The sequence below is a fragment of the Gallinula chloropus genome (genome assembly GCF_964237585.1).
Source record: "Gallinula chloropus genome assembly, chromosome: 6".
Taxonomy (NCBI): Eukaryota; Metazoa; Chordata; class Aves; order Gruiformes; family Rallidae; genus Gallinula; species Gallinula chloropus.
This window is the reverse complement of record NC_140091.1, coordinates 17,750,933-17,772,677: the sequence shown is the minus strand read 5'-3', so window position 1 is coordinate 17,772,677 and position 21,745 is coordinate 17,750,933. Positions and strand designations below refer to the sequence as shown.

The 21,745-nt window shown below is 42.6% G+C and overlaps 1 protein-coding gene across 1 annotated transcript in view; it reads left to right on the top strand.

Annotated features, from left to right (window-relative positions):
* The window catches only part of TGFBR3 (transforming growth factor beta receptor 3), a gene marked incomplete at both ends in the record, with an annotated part of 97,107 nt that overhangs the window by 22,348 nt on the left and 53,014 nt on the right, over nt 1-21,745 (top strand). Inside the window, one exon of the mRNA XM_084266121.1 lies at nt 10,411-10,595. Within this exon, the coding sequence (XP_084122247.1) occupies nt 10,411-10,595 (185 nt within the window). The remainder of the gene's footprint in view (nt 1-10,410; nt 10,596-21,745) is intronic.

Genomic DNA, 21,745 nt, shown 5'->3' with positions numbered 1-21,745 from the left:
GATGTGTTTATCAGATCTCCCTGACATTTGACACTGAGCAGATGATGTTCCCTTTTTTAGTATGAAGTGATGTTCCTCACTTGCTAGCTGAGATTAGGAAAGGGAAGGCTTGTAAAGTTTCATGCTCAAGTGCAGCACCTATATGTCAGCACAGAAGAGTTGACAAGCAAAACCCAGGGGGAGAAAACCCAACCCCCAAACCAAAAAGCACTCTCCAGCTTTTCACTGAATACCTGCTGTTGCAGGCAGGGTCCATGTGCTTCAGGACTGGCCAAAGATCAGAGGTGGCGACTGCTAGCCTGTTCTTCAGATGGTTTAGGCTCGAATGGAGAGTCTCCCATGCACCCCAGGGGCAGCGATGAAGTTCAAGCAGAAGATGATTTCACGCAAGTTGCTGTTGAGCTAAAAGCTGCGCCGCCTGTACCCTGCATCTCTGGCTGTCAAAAAGAAAATATCTTTGAAAGGAAAAGTGCCTCTGTCTCTGCAGATGTGCACGCATCCATATGCACAAATTCCTCTCTGAAGACCAAAAGTAACCTGCCAATAATGTGATTGACAGACAAAAGCAAAGACACATAGAAAGAGCAGCCCTTTGTACATAGGTGCAGTGAATGACAAGTGCTGGTGAAGCTAAGAGGAACCTTAATGGAATAATAAGGGTTGGATAGAAAAGAAAACAAATTGCAGGGAAGTGTAGGGCAGCTGTAGTAAGGAGCACATAGAGAAAATAGACACAGACAGGGCCCCTGCAAGTTCAATACATCTATGCTTGTGTAAAGAAAAGGAAGCAATTTGGGGCCAAATAAAAGAAATTATGTAAAAAAGAAAACCTTGGCTATGCTTTTATTTTGAAGGTTAGGTGACCCATCAAAAACTGTATTGAAGTTATGAATCCAAGGAAAATCTGCTAATGCTTTGTAGAGTCTGTAATTGTTTAGAAATGTTTGTTGAGCGTCTAATAGTTTCACTAACAGCAATTACAAAACTTTGGGAGTTGGAAGGGTGGCTGTCAACCCTCTTGGTATGGCCCCTGAACTAGTTAATGCAAGGCAGCTTTAATCTCTCCTGATCTCCTTGAGGTTGCTGCCATCAGCCATCAGATAAGACTTTGGATATAAGTTTTCACTGCTCAGTCGTGCCCTTGGAAGAGGAACACAGCACTGTGTATTTTTGGGCAAGAGCTGGCTGCGTGTGTAGCTGCAAATGGAAGTCAGTGGGGATTAAGCTTCTTGTGTTTCGGAAAAGCTGCTATAGGATATTTTATTTTTATTTTTAAATAATTCTGAACTATATTTAAAGAAAGGAAAAACAAACAACAAAATTGCACCAAAACAAAAAAGAATCCTTCCCCTGCTTCAAGTCTAGTGAATACCTTCTGTAATCTTACAGTGCATTCTGGTACCTTTACCTGTGCCTACTGATGCTGCCTGAGCTGGGATACCAACACTTCCTGTGTTGGTTTGAAAATAATTAGAAGTTGCAACAGCAATTTCAAGAGCACCCATGAGTATACAGAGAACTGAAATGTGCATTTGCAATGTAAATATGTAACACTGTTCTGAAAGAAACTCAGAAGACTTGTTTTCTTAGATAAGCATAGACTGCTGTGGTCTGATCTGTGTTTACGCGTGTTTTTGTGCGTGCGCTTTGATGATGCATGAATTCCTGTGTGGCTGATCGTGAAAGTAAGTATGGTTCTCTTTGCCTCCTGAAACTGATTTTATGAACTCTGGAATTTCCTTCTCTGTCATCTTTAATTTACTCATTTTCAGGAATACAGTAACAGCAGTAGTGTGGGTAGGATGGTTTGTGTTTCAATACTGATTTATTAAAAATACAACGTATTTGAAACCTGTTTTAGTTATCTTCTGATCTGAGCAGGCATTTAATTTTTATAGGCTTTTTTCCCCTTTGGCCCCGATACACAGCTCTCCTGCAAACCCAGCAGAATGCTTCCTGTCCTTGTCTAATAAAAGTGCACTTCCATTCATTGTTTCCATGCAGCTTCCTATCCTTTCGATGGTAAAGAGGGATAAATCTGAGACAATTTATGGGCTATCTCTGGGGAAAAGAGACTTTCACAACAAAATTTTCAGTGTTGTTTGGAATAATGAATAAGGAATGTTAGGAATAGTTTGTGTTTATTAATTTCTTCCTCTTCATACAATCAACGTGCTGAAGACAACATCCATTAATGGTGATGAAGACTGAATGCTACGTTTGTTTCTGCTGTTAAGGCACAATGACTACTTGTATTTCAGGTGCTGCTTATTATCTGAAATAATTCTTTATCTTCTTACAGTCTTGATACAAGCTTGTGATGGAAGTCAGGCATTTCTGAAATACAGCTATGTCTAGGGGAAGCCCTCAGTCTGAGTAACACTGGCCGCTGTTTACAAGAGGACTGATGCTCCATGGGACCTGAGATTTGTGAAAGAGAATCAGCTCCATGTGAATTTTAGACCAATTCTGGAAACTTGTATGTTTTCTACTTCAGGGTAGCAACTGGAAAAACAGAGCAACCCTTCCTGAAACATTGGTAGACTACATTGTATTCAGTTCTTTGGCATGGAAAACAGAAGTTGTGCTTTTGGGGTTTATTTGAATGAAAGTCACACATTCATGCTGTTCTCTTTATACAGATTAAAAAGATGCTGTTATGTTAGAGTTCTCCAAGTACTTGACTGTTAGAAGGGATGGGAGGGAGGGAGAGAGCTAGCATGTATGGATGAGTGTGCATGTTTAGACATGGAAAAATACTAGGGAAGAGTTGCTGTAAGCAGCATTTTGCTGCAGACCTCAGGAGAAGGTAGGGCTCTGACAGTACTTCTGGTCAGAAAGCACTACAGCAGAGGTTATGTAAAATGCAGCTCAGTGGTACAGTACATCTGCTTTGAAAGACTTCTTTGTTTTCCAGGTACAGATGTTTGCTTTCTAAGCAATGTCTTAAAATTGTGCTCAGCAGATGTTAAACCAAACAGGTTTTTCATTCATTGCCTTTTCTGTTTAATTAGCTTAATGGGTGTATAAACAAGACAGCTGGGGTTTCTTTTGTTGATCAAGATACTGACTGATGGATGTTGCCTACCTTTACCTTGCTTGTTCAGCTATGGGTTTTGCTCTATAATGAATGGATTTTGCTTCGTCATTTACTTTTTTTCCCCCTAAAATGGATAGTTTAGGTGTAATTCATCATGCTTAAGTAGCAGTACCTTGCTATAGAAGTGGAGTTTCATTTGAGGGTTAATGTTTCCAATTGAACTTGCATTGATTTTACATCCTGGTGAGGACAAAACATGAGTAGAAGCTTATTTTAAAGAAAACAGAAGTATTTCTGCTTTCAAAATACGGCTTAAATTTTTTCCCACATGGAAAAAAAGATCTGTGCAGGGAACACTCAAGGTTAGATCATCTCTGCTAAACAGATGAGATAAACCTCGTGCTTATACCAGTGACTAGGAGCAGTGGGAATGGATATTTTGCAACACGTCCTCCAGAGAGGCATTAAAGATTATTTTGCAAAAAAGTGAAAACATCATCAGGAGTTTGTACCAAACATAATGACAACCCAAAAAAGGTAAAGGGCACCACACCTGTAGGTCTTGAATGATTCCCAGAAGATGGTAGATAGACTTTACTGTGCATAACAGAAAGGTCTAGAAGAACTGCAGAAAATAAGTTATCAAAATACATTGCAGCTTAAGGGAAATGGAAACATCTGAATGCTTTGGTCCTTATGTGGAGTAGGGCTGGGCAGAGTTGATGATAGCAGAACGGGAATTAATTGGAGGTGAGTAGTTGGGGATTGAGAGCACATAGAGCAAGGGTCTGAATGCACACAGCGTTAACAGTGCAAGGGTGAAATATGTAGGTTACTGCCTGGTTCCAGAGGATAGGGTTTTTCCCTCGGAGAAATGGGGAAAGAGCTGGATGGTGTCATGAAGTGGAGTTGCTGAAGATTAGTGGGCTTTGAGCACTGGAATGAGGAACCTCTGCTGTGTTTTTGCATAAGCACATGTTTTGAGTTAGTGCTGCTTGTACGTTTTAACTCCTTCAACATCCAGATCTTGCTATCTGCACTGAATGTTCCTTGAGGATATATTTTTCTTCTCCATTTACATTTTATAGCTCACTCATTTTAAATGGATATGGGTGGAGTCTGAGTTTCTGTTTGGGGTTTTTTGTTTGGGGTTGTTTAGATACTGTTTTTCGGTTTGTGGGTGGTTTTTTTTTCCAAAGTAGCCCCAAATCAGTCCATGTGTGTCCAGGTCAGCCCATGTCCAATCTTTTCTTATGTAATTTGAACCTCTCCCCTTGCCCCTATGGTAATTCAGTCAACAGTAGTTCCAGCATGAAAATTATTCTTGCAGACAAGCAGACTGTGCTGGATGTAGTGGTAAAAGAACTCCCTGAAAAGTAAGGCTATGAAGGGAAACTTAGCCAGCCCTGTGTACAGAAGCTAAACAGCTATGCTGCATTTGTGTTTTGAGTACAATGCTTCTGTCTCCTGTTTTTCACATGCCCCAACTTGATTTTCTGTGCATATTGTTTTCTCATGGACTTTTTTGCTCCTTCTGTCTGTTTCTGCCAAAGCTCTAAAATGCATTCAAGGGCTTTCATGGACATTTACTCAATTCCAGTCCTGCTTCGGTTGCAGTTCACGAGGGGTTTGCTACTCCTGCTAAAGTAGAATCTGCTCTACAATTCATTGCTTTTGGCCATCTGCAGTAAAAGCTGCTTTTTGTATTAATGGTGGAGGCAGTCCATTACCCTCTACACTATTTGAATGGTCGGGAATTTGGCTTCCCCAGTGGCCTTCTGTGAAGGGGTACACAGGAAGGAATTCAGTAGTTACAGAGCCACCTATACTAAGTACATAGTAATGACTTACATTTTCTCTTTTGAGGGACAGGCATCGCTTCTCTCTGTAGATTATTTACCTCAAGTATAATTTTCTGGTATAAATGCTCCCCTCAATGAGAAACCCTTTCTAGGAAGAAGATTGTGTAGGTGACAACATATGAAACGGGAAACAGTGACCCTTCACCTGTGCAGAAATCAGTGGTGAAAATTACAGGCAGAAGTTACGTCTGCTCAAGTGCTCTGGGTTGAATCTTAAGCTTTTCACTTCTAGGCAAAACTGCTTCCCCTCCTCTTGTCTTTATAGAACCCTGTTGTCATTCAAAAGTAGGTTTCGTGATCCTCTCTCTTTTTTCTTCCTTCTCATTCCAGTTGTCATTGTCACTAGCTGATGTAAAAAACCCACAACAAAACAAACCCTTTAGATTAACCTTTTCCAAAAGAACTTTTGTGAAAGTCTGTCATTTGAGCATAGTGAAATCTCTGCTTAGAGAGTTAGCCACCTCTAGGACTTGATTTTCAGTGTATAAAGCGATGAATTCTAGCAGGGTCTGCAGTAATTTATATTACTTTGTACCTGACAGCACGGAGATCCCCGGTGTTCAAGTCTGGATTTTGAATTTTTCTCTTTATGCATAATGCCTGGATTTGTGTCATTCCTTTATTCACAAATCAATTAGAATAAATTTGTCCTCCTTCTAAGGAGTGTTATATCCCATTGGTGTGGCTTGCATCCTCTGGCGTGGCGTATGGGAACCATGCTGACGTGCTGAGAAGCCCCCAGCGCAGATTCATGCAATTTGCAAGAGCTGGTCACACTTTTCAGCTGACAACACCATAGAAATCTCCATGGAAATACAACAGAAAGTATATTAGTCTATACTCTTTGAATAAAATCCATCACGGTTACGAGTTGGTCTTGGGTTGCTGTATTATCCCCCTTAGCGTTGTACTCCCACTTCTGCTACTTTCTTACAGCGAGAACACGTGTTACTCATTAGTAGCATGGATGATATGGGAAACACGAATGTTGAAATTGTGTTGAATATCTTCCAGATGTTAGTATCAAACCAGGTTGGGGCTGCGTTAAGATTTCCTTTAAAATATTCTTATTAACCGGAAGTGGAAAGTAAATCAATACTCAGCAATTAACTAGAACTCTAAATTCACTAGCCATTTGCCACCGTAAAACACGTATGTAATAAGCAGTTCTTATAAAACTGCCTAACCAGCTTTCCATCTTCAAAAGGCTTTGCAGGCAGTAAGCAGCTAAAACTTGAGTTTGGTAAGAGCCATGATCTGCTAACAAGGTGAGATGGATCTATGGTCCAAAGTTAAACCATAGCTCAAAGATGGCAGCGCACATATACTTGCCTTCTGGACAGAGAGGGAACGAAAGGCTTGGAGCTGCACTAGGATGTACAAACTGGAAGATAATTTTGACTCTTTAAGTGCCAGTTTGATGGGAAAGAGGTACAGGAGAACATAATCTGAGAACAGCTGATGAGGCAATCTTGATGTGTGTGTTAATGGGATGAACTGGTCCTTAAATAGTGATGATAGTGAATTTTGTGAGGCTGTGGGTGTCACCAATGTAGGTGAGGCCCACAGGAATGGGATGAGGGACGGGAACTGTGTGTGGAACTGGAGTGGGAACCTGGTGTCTCTGCAGGGCAGAGCAGCAGAACAGAAAACCCCAGCCTGTGATGTCACGTTGGCTTTCAAATACAAGCAGGAGGTACAGAGGTGATAAACAATCAGATTAGTAGTGTCATAGAAAGGGCTTTCAGGGACATGTTATAGTGTCCTTCCAGTACCTGAAGGGGGCCTACAAGAAAGCTGGGGAGGGACATTTAGAAGGGCATGTAGTGATAGGACAAGGGGGAATGGTTTTAAATTGGAAGGGGGTAGATTTAGATTAGATGTTAGGAAGAAATTCTTCACTACGAGGGTACTGAGGCACAGGAACAGGTTACCCAGGGAAGTGGTGGATGCCCCCTCCCTGGCCAGGATGGATAGGGCCTTGAGCAGCTGGGTCTAGTGAGAAGTGTCCCTGCCCATGGCAGAGGGGTTTGGAACTTCATAACCTTTCAGGTCCCTTCCAGCCTGAACCACTCTATGATTTGGGTTTTTTTGGAGTGGTAAATATGTGCTTTGCAGGATTTAAACTACTACATGGAAGTAACTAGCTTTGTAGTCAGAGGAAGGTTGCCGGAGGGTAGGAAGACAGGCAGGAGGGGTCTGTGAAGGAGCCAAGAAAAATGAGAGCATCATATTTGGAAAGAGGAGAGCTTTCACTGCTCCCACTGGAGTGACGGCAGTGCACTTGCAGCTTAAGGACACACTAAAATGCAGTGTAAACAGGGAGAAGGTGTGTGCTGTGTACAGGCACATCAGTGGGCTTTGTGATCTAGAAAGTTTCCCCTTTGCTCAGTGCTAGCTCCAGATGTGTGAGGATATGCTGGGCAAGGCATTACACTCTGTTTAGTGGTTGGGCAGATTTGTGAATTTCAGTGCATTACGATTGCTGTTTGGTACTGCCAGCTCATTTCAGAGGGATAATGTTTGTCAGAGTCTTGAGTTCCTCAGAAGGGTAGTATGGGCCTGGGACATGGCTACACGGGTACTTGTGCAAAACCTGGCAAAAAGTGCAAGGTCTTGAGTAACCCATCAGTTACCTCCCACCATTCCTTGTATGGGGGCTGTCCTGCAGCATACATCATCTGAATGCAATGGAGCCAACCTCCAGAAGATACTCCCATCTGCAGTTCAAATTTCAAGGGTATCTCAGTCACTCCTGAGGCTGGTCTGAAAGCAGCTTTACAGGATGCAGCAGTGCCCCAAACACACTGATGTCTCATAGACTGGCTCTGTGCACCCCTTCCTGAAGAGCAGAGCCAGCAGAAGCAGCGTGCCCCAGGCTGGTGGGGCACGAGCCAACGTGCTCCTGGATGCTGTGCAGCTGCACTGGAGTAAGAGTGGGCCTACACCAGTAAACCCTGCTGCAGACTGGTACAGCCGCGTGGGCTTGCTGCCAGCAGGATGGTGGGGTTTCCGCGGGCCATCTGGCCCACATCCAGGCAGGACAGAGCGCAGGCAGAGCCGGCATGCCTCTGCCTGCCCTTCGCTGTGCAGATAAGCTCTGCTGTGCACGGTTATCCAGGATGTGAACTTCTGCTCCCCCTGGGAGTATTTCCATTTTGCATGCTGAGCAGCACGGCCGCCTTGCCAAAAGGGAGGTTCTCAGTGCCCACTGGAGGTGCCTGTCAGGAGGCAGTTACGGGCAGTCTGGACGTACCAGTCGCTGTCTTCCTGTGGATGAGGCCTTGTAGGAAGTTAGGGGAAAATCTCTATGTGTCTTCTCTGTGTGGCAAGTTTGTACAGAAAAACAAGCAGCTGGAGGTTGGAGGGGAGGACTGGTAGATGTACTGCACAGAAACAGGGGGTCACGAGGGAATCCATTGCTGAGAGGGAGGTCCTGGCTCTTTCTCCTGGATCTTTGCTAAGGAAAAGGCACATTTTTGTCACCAACTCTGTTTCCACTTTGTTCTGAGCCTTGCACCTTTTTTCATGTGTTTTATAACAAATGCCAACTTCATTCTGGTCTGCAAGAGAAACAAATCACTAAACAAGCAAGCACTCCTTGGATCTCCATTTGTTTACAGCCTAAGCAATGGATTGGATTCAGCAGTGCTTTTTGTGCAGGTTGTGTTACACGGTCAGATCCAGGACCTGCACATCAGTGGCAGGGCGAATTGATTGGTAGGCTTCCCAGTCTGCACTCGTACATCAGGAAAATGAGGCCTCTCTGCTGGTGTATATTATTGTTGCACATTCTAAATATATCTTCAACCATTACAAAGAGCAACTTTTCCACTTTTTTTTTTTTTTAACTGGGTATCACTGCTCAGATATGCATATTCTTAAAAAGGATTTAAAAAAACAAACAAACCGCTGATCCCCCAAGCTGGTGGTCAGTGCTACCACTGAGCTCCTCATACAGAGAGCAGAAAGTTTGTTCTGTACCCTGAGCACAGGCATGAGTAATTTATGCCTTGAGCATTGCCTTTAACAAATATTCTTGTTCTGTGGGAGCTGGCAGGATATGTACCGTGCACTGGTGGGTTTCAGGAATGGCCCCTTTGGCAGGACAAGGCATGCATGGCCCCAAGGCACTGCGGAAATCTCCCTGGACTCAGGGGCTTTGCTTTTTCCAGATCAAGTCTGTTTTAAGATGGTCTCACTGCCTGGTGGATGGCCAGCTGCTAACTGTATCTTGAGTGAACTGTCCCTTTAACAGTTTTAACCGGTCAGTGGTAATATAATTAAATGTATGTGTAGACCCGAGTCAGATGATCTCTAGTGCTACAATAGCTGGATGTAGACTTCACAAAACCAGACAGAGCTCTGCCATTTGACCAGCTGGGGATTTTCTTTCATTTTGAACTTTTTTCAAAAGAAGCGTTTTACTTCAATTGCAGATGTACACTATCTGGGGAAAAAAATCAGGCTTCTAGCTTATATTTCTCTTTTATGCCTTGCGGCCTGTGAACAGACTGGTTCATGGGAGTCTAATTCTTATCCGAATGACTGGTGCAAATTAGGGGTTAAGTGAATTGGTGTTCTCCTGTGACCTTCTGAATCAAAACCATACTGTATCTGTTACTGTCAGGGGTGGGTTTGAGCCGTTTTGGAAAAGCAGGGCTGCTTTTCATAAATATTTGTCTTGCTTTAGTTTCCTGAGATATAGTTTAAATGTAAACTACTCCGTATGTTTCAGCTTTTGTGCTATCTTGCTATATCCCATCACACTGTCTCATGTACTATATAAGAGTATGGCACTACATCATGCTGTGGTGATTATTTGAAAGGGCGTACACTCTGTTTTGGACTAGATATCTGTTATCAGTGTAGATAATTGCTGTCAGACACAAAATAGATTCAGTAAACAAACATTTCATTTTATCATGTGACAGATGCCTGCTGTTTTGTACAGTGATTTGAACTACGTTCACTATAAATCAGAACTGCTTCAAAAGCAACAAATCCAACTCGCCCAAATCCTTCCTGATGTAATTATTTTATACTAGAGATTAACTTTTCATTGTTATAAATACACGATTGCATTTTTCAATGTTTAGAGATAACAATGTTTGACATAAACAAATAATTCACATCCAAGATGAACCAGTTCCTCCTACCACTGTTGCTGCTTTGTTTTGTCGTCTTTGGCTTTTGGGGGGCTTTTTTTTCTCATTTCTCTTTTTCTCGTTGTTTTCCTCCCTGGTAAAGACAAGACTGCCTTCAATTTTGGAATTCATACTTTAAATTTAGACTTTCAGTGAGAAATGGACCAATGACTTAGCGTGTTCAGGAGAACATAAAAGGGTAGTGGAAATAAATGTCTTCATTTTGTGGGTAATGAACATGAAGCCTCTGCCTGTGTTTCCCATGGGTTTTCTGGCAGAGAGGATATGGTTATTTGACAGGTCTAATCTACATATGGCTTTTTTTTCCACAAATCCTGTGCATCTGTGTCTTCCTCTGCAGGTCCGGTGCCTAGGAGTGAATGTGTCTTATCGCCCGTTAACAATTCACACCCAGTCCATGCCTTGCTGGAGAGTTTTACCGTCCTATCGGGCTGCGCAAGCCGAGGCACGACTGGCCTGCCACAGGAGGTGCACGTCCTCAATCTCAGAAATCCAGAGGAGGGTCTTGGCCATCATGAGAGAGAGGTAAAGGGGAAATTACTTTTTGTCCAGATCCCTGGATACAAGCATATTTGCAAATGGGGTTGTTCTGCTGAACAAAGGGGATGTGCAATTTGCATGGATACTGTCTACCTATGCTTTGTGTCATATGAGTAAACTGCTTCCATACCCAGCCACTCTCGCCATCACCTTTCACAACCATGAAGTGTGCTTAAAAAAGATGGTGGGGTGGGCAAAGGAAATAAGAAACAGATTTAGATCTTCAAGAGGCCTTTACAGAATTGGCTGGCTTCAAAGGCAGATCGTTTACCTAAATGTGTTGTAAATTAATGTGAATACCTTTGGATCCCTGCCATGACCACTATAAACAAATATTTAAGTTCAGATTCTTTTACCCCTGTAATACATCCTCAGTTCCTTGCTGAAGGGGGAACTGCTGTAAAGAAATCAAGTGTTGCTGACTATGGAGGTACTTAAGTACAGTCCAATTACTTATTTACATACGTTGCACTCAGAGGGACTGGCAAGAACTTTAGCTGCTCCAAGAGCAGCAGCACAAGAAGAAAAACTTTTGATGTTAAGTTGTGCAGTACTGTTGTTTACTCTCAAAACACATCAAAATGGAGTGCTGTCATGAAAAGCAAACACTGTGTGTCATGACAGCTGAGCTGCTTAGTTCATGTTCCTACAGTGTTACACTCAGAAATCCTTAGTGCTGTGTCCTGAGAGAGCAACATGCATGTCCACAATTACCAGAATTTGTAATGAAAGAACAAAGATGATGATCCAGCAGGCGGAAGCTTAGAAAAAGAGGGTCTAAATCTGTGCTAAAAGAACTTTTAAGTGGAGTCTTTTATAGCGATTTAAATAAAGGCAGATACTCTTGGCTATAATGAAAGTCTTTCCACTGACTTCAATAGTGGCCTTGTTGAGTTGGTGGTGTGTTCAGCTCAATGTGTACTGTATGCATCCATGAAACTTCAGCTGTTGTGTTCATTTTCAGTATATACACTGTCTGAAATGTCTAGTGTATGATGACAAAGTTATTTCCTATTTTTCAGTAGCCATCTCATTGGCTGCCCTTACAAAAATGTCAAGTCGTCTTTAGTTCAACTGCCATGTAATGAACAGAAAAATTACATGTTCTGGGAATGGCAAACAGAGACTTTTATATTTGGTTTTATTTTTTGAAAACTTTTTAAGTTTGCCAGGCACTGGGTTATCACGCTGATGAGTGCACTGTGAATGCCTGATAAATTGTAGGTACAGTCAGTTCTCTGGGCATGAAATCCAAATTGTAGTTGTAATCTCTAGTCTTTTTCCTTTTTTATTTTTTTGGTAATGTAATTTATTATGAAAACTAAATGGCCTTACGCACTTCTGTGTATTTGTCGGTGCCTTTCTCATCATCCAAGAAATTTAAATCCATTGGCAAGTCACAGAAGAATTTGGTATGAGGGGTAGATCTCACAAAGTAATAACAAACTTTGTTGAAAATGTGCAGAAAAGTTCCTTTGCTGTGGAGACCTGGTATAGTGGGAACTTGCTTAGTTACTAAAGGGTGCCTGGGGATGGGATGAAGCAGGCTGCAGCTGGATCTTCTATCTCCCCAGAGACCAGAGTGAATCAACTGCAGAGTGGACATTAGCATAAAACCAGATTTCCCTCTGGTTTGATGCCCCTGACACTACTTATGTAACTGTGGTTTCTGCAGTGATGTGCACACACAGGTGAGCTGGACTCTGTGCACAAGGTTGCAGGCTGTGGGACTACTGTCTACTCATCTTGATAGCATGAGAGAAGATTTAAGTATTTGGTTTTGATAGTTGCTGCCTGGCAGAAGGCGGCTCCCTGCGCCTCCTCACGTGCTTGCGGTAAGAAAGCAGTTTGCCCCAAGCTGTCTTTTCTGCATGCTTCTGTGGTGTACTCAAGTGTGGGGCACAGAATATATTTCACAATTCGTAGCCCTTGGCCGCCTCCTCCCATCTCCCAACCAGTTTCCAGTCACAGCTCTGGGAGATTGCTGCACAGGAAGCTGGAGCAGGGCTTGCTGGCGACAGCATCCAGCAAAAGAGCATAAACAACTTGGAAAGATCGGATTTTACGTATAGGATCAGACTCAGAAAACAAAGCAGAGCAAATGTTATCTGTTCCATTATTATACAAACCAACTCCGAGTGGCCTTTTGTCTTAAAGTAGAATGTACCCATCACCTCAGGTTACATTAGTATGATTTACCAGCTGAGGTGTTTCCTGCTGCCTGCAAATGCTGATAGCAAAGGTAGAGATCTGTTTGTCATACGGTATTCCCAGTGTACTCCAGAATAAACCCAGTATTTTCATTCGACAGTGCACTAGTTAGGTTCAGCAGCTTTGAAAGCATGTTTCAAATAAGTCAGGCATTTGCTCAGAGGTTGGCTGAAGTTCTGATAACGTGGAATGCAGGATTTGAAAATCCTGAAGTGAGGGCTTGCTTTGGGGGAGGAGGTCGGGTTTTGTTTTGTTTTTAACCTGCCCTGTGCTAGATGCCACTAAATTACACATTCCTTCTTGCTGGGAGGAGTGTAAACTTCCCCTAGCAAATTCCTCAGAGGGCTCATGCATTAAACATACTTGTGCAGTTATCCTGGTTCTCATAAATATGCAGTGTACATGTATGTACTAATTTAACTCACTTTGACACTTGTGTAGAATATACAGACAACAAGCTTTTGCAAATTTAAACATAGGAGGGGAGGGCATGGCAGGGGCATGTAACACATGTAAGGATTAGTAAGGTTTGGGTGTTTTTTCCTTCCCTGTAAACTGAAAAAAAGCCAACCCCAAACAACAAACCAGAACCCAAAGGAGAACTGGAAATGTATGGGATTATGTATTCTGGAAACATGTTGCAAAACAAAGCCAGTGATTTAGCACTTCCAGGTTAAGTCTGAAACCTGGTAACTACAGGGTCATACCGTGAATGCTGTAATGGTAATCTGCAGTCCTCGAGGAAATTGTTCGTGCTTTACTTTGTTAATCCCTGTTGGGGTGGCATCTCCTTTGTTGAGACTGTGAGTGATGCTTTACTTCAAGCAAGAATCTCCGAAGTTACAATCTTTTTCAAGCATTTCTTTGAAATGTCTTTTATCACAATCTGTATTGGCCATGCTTTATCATAGGAAATAGAATACGGGTGCATGTAATAGTCACAAGTGTTTATATTGAACTTGGCATGGAAAATGCAAACCCTTTTTGTTTGTTTTATTTGGTCAAATATTCCTGGGGAAGTGAGTGCGTGTGTGCGTTTCTGTACTGATCTGCGTCTTGCTGAAAGCCAGGAACTACTGAACTCCTACAATAACTTTCTCTTTGGCTTTGGGTATCTTCACTGCTTCAGTTTCCCAGTTTTTAGAATGGAGATAGTTGCTTTCTCGTGGAGCTGCTTGTTCAGAGAAAGAGTTGTTGTTTGCAGAGGCACTTGGAAACTCTAGAGATTTGCACCAGAAAAATATGTATAGAAAACCATAAAAATTATTTTAAGATGCAAGTCACTCCTTTAGATAGGTATATTATCAAGTCCTAAATTAATGGAGGATTCTTTTAGTATACCTGTCAGCTGAATTTCCCTGAGCTGCTTCAGGCACGCAGCCACAATTGAAATAGCTAAAGGGGGGAGCAGGGGAATATAAAATTAATCTCATGTGAATACTTAGGATTGAATACATATGAATACATGGAATCGGAGTTCCTGGCAGTGGATTCACTATTGTTTTCGTTGACATCCTCATCCTCAACAGCTTTAAGATGTTATGCCTGATACAGATGTTTAACACGTGTTATGTGAAATGAAGGCAGGAAAATCAAGGACTCAGCTTTATTTTTATAATTTTGAGTAATGCTACTGAGGCTTTAATAATTTGACAGCCTTTTCCTCCACTGTTTAATCTATGTTACTTGGCAACAATTTAATAATAATAATAATAAAAAAATCCTTTTGAGAGCAAACCTGATATTAAAATGCCTGTTAGTTCCTGTGGAGCAGGCTAATTATACTAGCCAGGTTCTTACTAGTGATATAGCTCAGGTTCCTGAGCAGCCCACTTAAAAGTCATAAAATTATGAACTTTAATAATAATAATATTTAAGTCCACTATTTAAGTACTTTCTGCATAGATCCTCCAAGTTTTAAAAATGGGACAGGAAAGGCCTCTGAAACAGTCACCTGATAATGTGTTTCTACATCCTGATGTTTGCACTGCATCCTGAATTCAGAATAATTCTCAGTCACAATGGTTTTGTATTTTGGGACTATGAGGGTCTGGACAATGAGAGTGATGAAAACCTCATTCTTTTTGCCTTTTGTTTTACATATTAACTCTCTTTCCCAGTGTGTTCATTTAAACTGTTTTCAGAAGTTTACTGTCACGACAGCCTTACCCAAGGCTATGTCAGGGAAAAATGTTTTGTTTCATGCTCCGGCATCCAGAGATCTGGGGACAGCCTTGAGATTCAGCCATGACAAAGCGGATGCTTTGTGAGCAGGGTTTAAATATGCTGACCTGCTGCACCAGAGCCATGGTCAGAGGGGCCTGGAGGTCTTGAGCTGACAGCAGGCAGGAAGGGATCTCAAGGTTTGTTATTTGATGGCTGAAGTTAGGGAGGCTTGTGATTCCATTTTTCTTTTTCTAGAAGTGCATTTGTTAAAGTAAGTTTACATTTATTACCAATCAAATGTCTGTTTAGGATGTTTACTGAGATTGCAGATATGGTGAAAATAAGGTCAGTGTCTTTTTCCACTGTGGGTTTTGGTGCTGAGCTCTCTGTGCCAGCTTGACCAGCTGCTCTAAAACTGACGAGGCCGGGCTAGTTGGAGCTTTTGACGCACTCTGCAGCATGGGTTTAGTAATCCAAATTAAAATAACTAGATAATAATCCTGAACTCATACTAAAATAAGAGGTTCTAGAATACAGTTTGTTACTTCTGTGGGTAAACTTTTGAAGTAAGACTTTTGAGTATGACTGCAGTCTTCACTACCTTTAATACTGGATCTGTGCACTGCCAGATCACTTGGCCATATGAATTTGCTCTTTCTAGTGAGCCGAGCAGAATATGTGGTGCAGAATTTAGGCTGGGAAATAAAGGACATGTTCTTGGTTTGCCAAGGTACAGACCATTTCTCAACACTTGCAAGGGTATTTTTTCTGGTTATGCCCCTCTACTTTTTAAACACCTTTGGCAGCAGTAATGTGTATTTAACTATGGCAGCAGGCTTGCAAGTGACAGTGCAAGTATAATCAGGGGTTTTGAATAAGGAGCTACGTATAGTCAGATGGCTTGGGTGGTGTGGGTGTCTTATGTGGGTGGAGATGCTTCATTTTCTTTGCAATGGAGAGGTATGAGTTGAAGCTTCAGATGAGAGCAGCAATAACTTGGTAGCAAAGGATCTTGTTTCAAATGTGAGAAGGTAAACCCTAAAGATTATAGGGTGGGAGAGATGTGAGGAAGGCCAGGGCTGAGCTCAATGAGGTTCAGGAGTTAACTGATGAGAGGGTGTTTTTCAGGGAAGATAGTCTTTGTCACTTGGGATCTGAGACCCCAAGTCCCATAGTGAACTGTTTGGTGTTGGGTTGAAAGGTTTTGACTTTGCACTTTTGCTGCGACACATACACCGCCCTTTGTTCACGGTGTCTCCAGCTGCCTGGGTTTCATTGGGACTGTAGATCTTTCCTTGTCGTACATTACCAACAAGTAGTATTTGCTTTTGTACTTCACATTTCTGTGGGCCACTGTGGACAGTTTAAGATACCGTTTCTAGGTCTGGGTGGGTGTGTAATAGTCAAGTTTTCCACAACTCTTGAGGCTTAAACTTCATATATACTGGCCAGGTCTCATGTTGTGCTGAGCCCATTGAGATCAGCAGGATCAGTTCTACCCTGTTACTGCTTGTTCTTTGATTTGTGGCTCACAAAGTCATCAGTCCAACCAGAATCTGCGGAGTGGCAGTGGAAAATTAATTTGGCCACCTGCAAACCTCTGTCAGACCTGAAGTTGACTGTTGCTTTTTATCACAATCACTTTTTCATGGTGTATACCACATGTAAGAGAGAGGGAAGGGGCCCACATCAGAAGATCTAGAATGGAAAGCCCAGGTGAATTACTGCTCAGTGATACTGAGATCTCAGAGTCTAGTTGTGAGTGACACCATGTCAGATGTACTCCAAGAACATCTGTATTTGTTGCTTGGAAAGCGGTAGTCCCTCATGACATGCATCTCTTGATCCACAGCCTGTGGTAGCTTCACTGGCTCACCAGGCTGCCTTTACTCCCTTCCCCACAGCCTTGCCCAAGAGCCCACTCTGGGCTGCCAGAGCATGGGGCTGAATCAGAAACTTTAGCATACAATTGGTCTTGTAAACCCATAATGATACTGGCAGCAAGCCCCACAGAAATTGTAATCATGCACTATCTTTCTCAGATGATGCTGTGCCTACTGAAAGATGTAACTCCCATGCAGCTAATGAGCTAAAAAGACACTGATGACTTGATTGATGGACACTGCGTTATGAAGTCTTTAAAACATAAACCAACAGCCACCCCAGCCTCCCTTGCCTAAAGAGCCCTCCACAAGCCTCTCCCCCTCTTCTCTTTGTTAGCACTTCTAAGCCTCTATGCTTGCATAAAATCCAGCCTTTTTTAATGTGGCTTTTCCATCTTGTTTGCTCTGGACTGCAGTCTTTGTGGGTTGTTTTCAGCCAGCTCAGGATTTGTTGGTCATTGGATTTGGCAATGGTTTCCAGTTCTGCCCACCAGAACTGCCAGAGGAAGTCATGTGTCGGCCAGAAGAGCCTGTTTGTGCAGAGCCTGCTGTCCTGCCAGAGCGTGGCTTGGTGTCTGTCTGCGCTTAAAGGGGCAGCACTGCCTCCTGATTACGTGGAGGGTGCTGTGCAAACCCCCAGCATTTTCTGGTTTTAGAAATGGGGCTCTGTGCAGAAAGTGAGACCTGCTCTCAGCTTGGGAGCGCTGTGTGGAACGGTGTCTGAAGCCATGCCAAGGCCTGCTGCAGAAGGCTAAAGGCTTCAAAAGGACAAATGTCAGAAGGACTTTTCTGATGGCTTGGATTTTTCAGTTTTGCTGACTGCTCTTTAAACTGACCTTTTGGAAGCTGAAAATTAGACTTCTGTTTGCCTCTTCTGCAAGTGCCTGCAGGTACCGAGGTGCTGCTGCAGGACTGCAGAGACAACAGAGCTGCTGCTGCTGTGCTCATGTGGTCTTTCAGGCAGATGTGTGTGTTTAGATTCTGATCATGTACTGTGATTCATGTTCTTCGTCTCCAGTTCCCTCCTCAAAGCTTCTATCTGACACGCCTTGGAGTATGTATAAATTGCTGCTCTGTTGATAGCTGCTTTCCCCAAGAAATCGTAATTAAAGGCGTATTGACATTTCCAGGAGTCCTTTTATATCACAAACTCCATGGGCAGGTTCCAGTCTAACTGTGCATGTGAGATGTGGGAGCAACGCTTGTCCTGAGTGGTTCTGTTTATGTTGTTCTCTGGAGTGTCTGTCTGAAAAGCTGGAATTAATGGAGCTGTTCTCCAGCCTCCTAGCATTGGGGAAAATTTCCAACATAAATTGTGTGGAGCTTGCTGTGCCTGACAGCCACGCTCCTGCACCGGCTGCAAAAGTAAAACTTCCTGTGGCAACATAGGAGAAAAGGAACAAAGGTTTTAACAGGTTTGGGGTTTTTATGCAGATCATGCTTTAACTTAAGCATGTATCATAACACTTATCATCCACTCAAGTTTGTGTTTCTCTAGAAGAATCTCTTCTTTTCCCTGTCCTACTGCGGTAGTAAAACTTGTTATTTAAAGGAGAATATGCGAAAAGAGCACCACCCTGAGGTGCAAACATCTGACACTTAAACTACTTGAAACATTTTGAAGGAATTGTAGGTAGTTTATAGCTGATAGTGTCTTGTTTATAAATTGACAGGGCAGTTGTTATACAGAAATATTTTTATTATGCTTTGGAACTCAGGCCATATGTGATACATATGATGGTGCCAGTAGTTAATATAGTGAAAGGTGATGACCCAGATCCCATCAGTGAGGGAAAAGTACTGAAATCTGTCACCTGTCCAGAGGCAGCAGGTATTCTTTAATCCTGATGACTGTTGGAAGTCTGGCTTGCTCTTCTGTCATCACCTGAGGCAGCAGTCTTCCTTTCTTCCGCACAGGCACGATCCACTAGTGTATGCCGATGGGTAGGTGAAGTTTTGAGGCCCGCTGGGAAATGTGACACTCTATGATGTTATTTTTGCAGAGAAGCACCACAACATTTGCAGTGTAGGTATCTTTTCAGAACAGACCATTGGAACATGCCTTCTTCCCTCCACTAACTGGGTTTCAAGTGATACTTGCAATGAGGCAAATTGGACACTGAAAATGCACCTGAAGCTACATGGAAAAATATTGCACACCAGGAGCAGCAGTCTGTTCTTACACTGTTACCTTGAAAGCAAGCCAGTATTTTCTTCAGTGGATCCGTTGTCAAGCAAGAGTCAGCAAGACTGTGCAGATAAGTGCGTGGAATGGCATCATTGTGCAAGAAAATACTTGTAGGACAGCCTTAGTAATGTCTGCTGCAGGGTTTTGTCAGTTTTCAGGGCGTTGATTCTGCAAGTGCATTTGGATGTGAGTAGTCTGACATACAAGGGTAGGTGTGATTCAGTAGAAAATTTGTTTCCTTAGGGGTTTGGTGGTTTTGTGTTTTTTTCCATATAGTCCATATCGTGAAGTCATTCTTTGAAATATTCCCAAAATGCTGGTTTATTTGTACAGAGAGTAAACTTTCTGATTTTTTCTATTTTGAAACATCTGAAAATGAAATTGGGAAAAACTAAGACCTTGCCCAGGGGAGTAGAGAGACAATGTATTGCTTATAGTTACCTTCAATTTTCTGAAAGCTTTTTTGTACTTAATTTCTAATACTGTTTGTGAGCATATGTATTAGCCACATGGTTGCACCAACTCAGGCTAGTGGGTTACTGACAATAAACAAAGCTGTTTCCTAAATCTGCTGCTTGGGTTTTTGCTTTTTAGGTTTTCATTTTTTATGACTCGTGCACACATGCTGTTCTTTACCCTGGCTTGGAAAGCAAGAATTTAGTCCTACATGTCCAATAAAAATGTGAACTCCACATCTCACGCTTCCCTGTGTGACTGTGCCTCTGAAAGACACCTGCAGAATGATGTTTCGTTCTTCTAGTCATCTGGATCTATGTGTGGTCTGGCTGCAAAACCTTTGAGAAGCAGCTTGTTGTATGTGTGGGGGCTTTCAAATGGCGTAACCTTTTGTCCTGCAGTGTTCCCATCATCTATTGCATGTTTGTTTGTAATCCTTCCTTGCTTTGTGAAGCCTCATTGTCTTAGCATCTTCCCTGTCCCCACATGCAGCTTGTGAATCAGTGGAAAGTAGGGTGTTTGTCTGTTCAGGGTTTTAGAAATTCTGTGTTCAGCTTCCGGCTTTGCCGTGATGTTCTTATGACACCGCCTGTGTTGTTGCATCTGTGTGGTGTTTTGCAGCTGAGGTGAAGTTGCTGTGCCTACCATCAGAGCCTGCTAGGGACAAGGTAGTGCTAATGCTCACCTCTGAACCCATGGTTTGTGTTGTACTGACGTAGGACTAATGAGGCCTGTTGAGAGGCAAGATGTATTAATACTGTAGTGGTGTGCTAATGTAGCTATGTAATTTCTGGGTGGCTGGCACCTGTCTAACTTGCCAAAAATACAGGCAGCGGAAACTTGTATTTACCTGGAAGACCTGTGTAGATTTGCTCAGGATACCCCAAATGCCTTTAAAGAACATGGGCCTGGCAGAAGTCTGTCATCTTTTGTCTGTTGGTTTAAGAAGTGTTTTCTTTGGGACAGGAGCTGCTTTTTAGTGTGTACTCGTATATCTTCTGACATAGTTGTCATCCCCACAAACTTTGCTTTTTCAGGGCATTGGCAGCACATGACACAACTATCTGGTAATAGTTTAGTTATGGGAGAAGGGGAGTATAAAATTCAAGTTTCTTTGCAGCATGTCTGATTGAAAGAAGAGCTTAGCTCTGGGTTAGATGTACAAGTGAGCACAGAATAGAATATTGTCTGGGAAAACAGGAGTTTTCAAACACTTTTTGGTCAAAGGTTTCTGTACCTTCTCACGAGGAGCCTGCAGCGGGCTGTAGATCCTAGCTGGGTAGTCCTTACCAACCTTTCTGTTCTATTGCTGTTTTTTTGATGGAGCCCAGTTTTCTCATCTGGGTGGCAGGTCCTAAGGGTCAGCACATTGTGCAATAGTATTATTTTTTTTTAAAGTAACATATGGGACCACATCAGTCTCTGGCTTAATACCAGTAGCTTCAGTGGAGTTATGCCAGGGGTGAATCTTTCCCATGATTTTCACAGTTGAGCTATGACTGCTGTTTAGACATTTATTCTCTCTGCAGAGTGTGGGTAAGAAGGTCAGGGCAATGCCAATCCACGTCCAACCATATATTCAGGGTAAAATAAGCAAAAGGTTAATATTAGAATTAGTTTAGTGTTACCTGAGCCTTGGAAATAAGCTTCAGTCCTCCACACACTTGGGAAATGCTACCACAGCTACTGGGCACTTGGACCTCTTCCCTGAGGACTCAGTGGAAGTAAGAAAAGGGCTTTCCCTCCCCACGTGTCCCTCATCCATCGCAGCTCGCTGATCTCAGGGTCCTGCCCCAGCAGCATCCTTTGGCATTGGCCCTGCAGAGAAGAAAGCACGGTACGTCTCTGGCAAGGGCTGTCAGGATGGCATAACTTCGAGTTCCACAGAAGAGAAAGTAACTGTCTGTGGGTATGAGTGCTTGTTTTTAATGGCATTCCAGTGTTTTCTGGAGATACTTATTTCTCTGATGCTGTTCTGAAGATCCTCTGTCTCATTGCAGGGGTGAATTAAAACAAACAAACAAAAAATATGCTTTCCCTGTACAAATAAAAAACAGTCTGCGTTGGAGAACCTTCCCCAAAGGGAAGCAGTGGGGTCTCACATGCTTATTAGGGGCTTGCTTTTGCAATCATTTGATATGAGTGCAAATATGTAAGGCTTCGAGCAAAATTACTGCCAAGCAGTAACACCATGTGAACATATTTTGTGTTTCTTGGAAAAATTAGCAAAC